This window comes from Suricata suricatta, chromosome 1 (assembly GCF_006229205.1).
Source record: "Suricata suricatta isolate VVHF042 chromosome 1, meerkat_22Aug2017_6uvM2_HiC, whole genome shotgun sequence".
Lineage (NCBI taxonomy): Eukaryota > Metazoa > Chordata > Mammalia > Carnivora > Herpestidae > Suricata > Suricata suricatta.
Window position 1 is genome coordinate 194,193,619 of NC_043700.1, and position 3,781 is coordinate 194,197,399.

At 56.7% G+C, this 3,781-nt stretch overlaps 1 protein-coding gene across 2 annotated transcripts; it reads right to left on the reverse strand.

Annotated features, from left to right (window-relative positions):
• Positions 1-1,301: 1,301 nt before the first annotated feature.
• Positions 1,302-3,692, reverse strand: LOC115286452. 2 transcript variants are annotated; one of them, XM_029932972.1, is made up of 3 exons: positions 3,172-3,692; positions 2,486-2,701; positions 1,302-1,938 (listed from the first exon to the last, which is right to left on the reverse strand). In XM_029932972.1, exons 1-3 carry the CDS (start codon positions 3,406-3,408, stop codon positions 1,849-1,851), a joined length of 543 nt encoding a protein of 180 aa, XP_029788832.1. In that variant the 5' UTR covers positions 3,409-3,692; the 3' UTR covers positions 1,302-1,848. The 2 variants fall into 2 exon arrangements, with proteins under 2 accessions (XP_029788832.1, XP_029788827.1); XM_029932967.1 differs by having other exon boundaries at positions 2,426-2,701.
• Between the last annotated feature and the right edge of the window lie 89 nt (positions 3,693-3,781).

Sequence of the window (3,781 nt, forward strand, 5' to 3'; positions counted from 1 at the left end):
CACAATTCTCTTTTTCTTTTCTTTTCTGTATTTTCTTACTTTTGTGGAAGACTTTTTATTCTGTTCTTTGTTTCTTGTGGAACATTTCTTTTTTTTCTTTTCTTTCCTCTTTCTTTAGAACACAATTCTTTTTCTTTTCTTTTCTGTGTTTTCTTACTTTTGTGGAAGAGTTTTTATTCTGTTCTTTGTTTCTTGTGGAACATTTCTTTTTCTTTTCTTTTCTTGCCTCTTCCTTTAGAGCAATTCTGTTTTTCTTTTCTTTTCTGTGTTTCTTTCTTTTCTGGAAGACTCCTTTTTTCTTCTTTTTTCTGGAACACTTTTATTTTCTTTTTTTCTTTATTTTCTTTCCTTTTTTCCTTTTCGTTATTCTTCTCTCTCTCTCTCTCTATCTCTTTTGGTTTAGACTAGAACGGTCGTTGTTCTAGTTCTGATTGTTGTGCGTGAATGCCCCAGAACGTTTATTGTTCTTGTTCTGGTCGTGGAAATCCTTACAATGAACTGGATGCCGCAGCCGCCGCCCTCCTGGGTTAGGAGTTGATCCTTCCCGGATCCGTGCCTGAACCCACAGCTGTCAAGGGCCTCGCCCGAACGTCCCAGTGGTATTTCTTCTTTTTGCCTCAGCCCTCCAGTGACCCTTTCTCTTCCGCTTGGTGGGATGTCCACATTTGCGACAGGTCAACCTCTGAAGTGGGTAGGCCTTTGAGCCACAGTGGCAACATGTGTGTGTCTTATTGTGACGATTGTTTTAATGTTTATTCTTGGGGGAGGGGCAGAGAGAGAGGGAGCCAGGACCTGAAGCAGGCTTCAGGCGCTGAGCTGTCAGCACAGCTGCGGTGTTTTCAAGTACATTATTTGAGTCCATGGAGGACAACGGAATGATGGAACTCAATTCTGAGATCTCTCCTGTTCCCTTGATTTCAAACGGGAAGTGAAGTGTGACCTCTGAGGAGGTGGATGGTTCGGGGTCTCTGGCTCCCGACAGCTTCATGGGCTTTGATGCTGTTGTGCCCAAGTTTTTAAAATCGCCCCAAATCACCCCAAAACAAACACCAGAGACTGATAGGGAGACCAAGTCACGCCTGCAAAAGCAAAGGGCCTTTATTACAAGCTTAAGCCCGGGCTCACAGTCTCCAGCCGACCCGCTGGCCATGTGGAGAGAGCCCCGAACAAGGGCCGGGCAGGGCCTTTTATGCCTTTGGGAGGGGGAGTTACAGGAAATGATGACAAGTGTACAGTGATCCAATCCCTGCCCCCTCCCCATCAACACTGGCAGTTGTGGGAGCCAGTCACACCATCCGGAGCACTGACCAATCAGAGTGGGCCCAGGATGCCCCACGTGAGGCTTGACTAGGCCCACCTCTAGAAAGGTCAAAGGTAATGGCCGGCCTTCCCCAATTGGGCACCGCAGAAGTTGTCCCTCCTCAATGCGCGCCCTTTCAGGAGAATCCGGCGCCTTCCCCTTTAAGTAAAGGGGAAGGCTGGATCGGACCTGCGGCCGGCGGGGGAACGCCCCCCCCCCTCCGCCCCCCACTCCGGAGGTGCGCCGGCTCCAGTGGTGAGGGCTGGATCCTGGATCCAACCTGCATCCTTACAATGCAGTTCTCTCGTCCTCCAGCATCCGGAGTCCCCACCTGCAAGGCCTCGGGCCCTCTCTCTGTTGCAGTTTCTCACTGGGGTCTGCTCCCGCCCCACCTACCACATGCCTGCCTCAGGACCTTTGTATGTGCCGTGTTCGCTCTTCCCACTTGGGAGAGTTCTCCTTGCTCTTACACCTTCTTGAGGGTCCGGCTGGATGCCCCCTGGCTTCTCAGGAAGGCCCTCGCCCTGCCCTGCTCTGCTGTTCCCTTCTTAGCCTGCACTGTCCAGGCAGGGGCCAGGAGCCTCGACGGCTGATGTGACATACACTGTTGGCATCAAATACCCGATTTTGAAGGCTTCCTAGGGGAAAAGATGAGAAAAATAGCTTGTTACCTATTTTGTATCCTGATTGCGTGTAGAGATGGTCCTGTTTTGGGTGTTATCCAGTTGAAGGGTAGCATCAAGGATTTCCATCTGTGTCTGACTCTGAAAGGGTCCCTTGCAAGGTTAAATGGTGCAGCTGGTGCTGTGTTTCTTTTGGGCTGGTGCCGGCCCAGCTCTGCTGACCCGTGGAGGGCTGGGCTCGGCTGGCCATGCTGGCCACCCCTCTCGCCCTCGACACGGTGCTCGGCGTGCAGGGGTGCTCGGCAGGTGTCTCCGTGGGGGCATATGGGGTAGAGGTAGACTTAAAAAATTTTCCTAAGTGATCTGTGCAGCCAGCACGGGGCCAGAAGTCAGCACAACCCTGGGATTAAGCCGCACATCCCCCTGCTGAGCCAGCTGGGCGCCCCAAGTAAGAACAGGCTTGTAGGACTTGTGTGTAAAATCTGTGGAAACTGATGTGCACCCCCTTGGTCTGCAGGTGACTCCCAGCATCTGCGCCAGATGTCTTGTGCCAGTAGAGCACCGTGTCAGCCTCCAGGGGTCTCCGGGCGCCGTGTGCTGGGGCCACCATACAGCCGGGGGAAAGCAGGGAAGGCCATGTCCCTTGCAGGGTGAGGCTGGCCCCACAGCGGGCTTCTGGGGACTGCGTGCTGGGTGACCATGGACTGAAGGACGGAGCGTCTGGGTCCACCCGCCGGCCCCCCGTTGCTACTCTTCCACGGCCCCCATCATCCCGGACCTGCAGGGAGAGTGTCAGCTGTGAGCAGGCGCATGGGAGCAGCAGCACAGAAGCTCTTGGACCTTTCCAGCAGCACGGCGGGGGGATCAGACCAGGACAGAGAGTGTGGCAGGGCAGGGAGTGTGGACAGGCAGGAGTATGGTCAGAGCAGGAGTGTGGCCATGGTAGGGGTGTGGCCAGGGCAGAAGTGTGGCCATGGCAGGAGTGTGGCCATGGTAGGTGTGTGGCCAGGGCAGGAGTGTGGCCATGGCAGGAGTGTGGCCAGGGCAGGAGTGTGGCCATGGTAGGTGTGTGGCCAGGGCAGGAGTGTGGCCAGGGCAGGAGTGTGGTCAGGACAGAGAGTGTGGCCATGGCAGGAGTGTGGCCAAGGCAGGAGTGTGGCCAGGGCAGGAGTGTGGTCAGGGCGGGGAGCACACCTAGGGTGGGCGCAGGGCTGGGGAGCACAGCAGGCCGGGCCGGGCCGTTCCTACCTGTGGGCCGCCGTGCTGTTGGTCCCGAGAATGAGGTGGGGTGCCCCCCCTGAGCTGCTCAGCGCTGTCCCGCTCTCTGTGGATCCCCTGAGTTCTGCCTGGGCCTCCGGGGAGGGTGGGAGCCGGCCTCAGCAGGGGCAGGAGGGGATAGACGAGGACGGCGGGCCGGCAGACATCCTGGCAGCGCAGTGCAGCTCGGCTCCCCTCTGCTTCTGTCCCCAGGTTTGGGAGCCACATCCTGGTGCTGCCCGACCAGCTCAAGCTGCTGCCGTCCTCCTCAGGCTGAGTGCCCGCGGGCGTGCCCCTGAGCCGGGACCGCACCGCCGGGGGTGGGTGCCGGGTCCTGCGGCCTCGGGGTCCTTGTGTGCTCCCAGTGGTGCCCTTGGTCTTGGCTGTTGTCCCCTCTTGGTGCTTGTTTTCTGAAGTTTGGAGCCGATCCAGGCCGCCTTCCCAGGGCCTTGCCGTCAGTGTGTGTGTTTGTGTGTGTGTGTGTGTCTCTCTCTGTGTCTACCTCTGGTGTGTGTGTGTGTGGGGGGGTGTGTGTGTGTCTATCTGTTGGGGCCCATCCAGCCAAAAGTGCTGTATGGCCTTTGGGACCCTGCTTCCCCTA

Excerpts from the sequence above, each read along its gene's own strand:
- LOC115286452 (XM_029932967.1), bottom strand. The coding sequence starts at position 3,408 with ATGTGGCTCCCAAACCTGGGGACAGAAGCAGAGGGGAGCCGAGCTGCA. Across the intron at positions 2,702-3,171 it reads AACAGCACGGCGGCCCACAG|GTCCGGGATGATGGGGGCCG; the intron begins GTAGGAACGGCC and ends CTCTCCCTGCAG. Across the intron at positions 1,939-2,425 it reads GTCACCTGCAGACCAAGGGG|GAAGCCTTCAAAATCGGGTA; the intron begins GTGCACATCAGT and ends CTTTTCCCCTAG.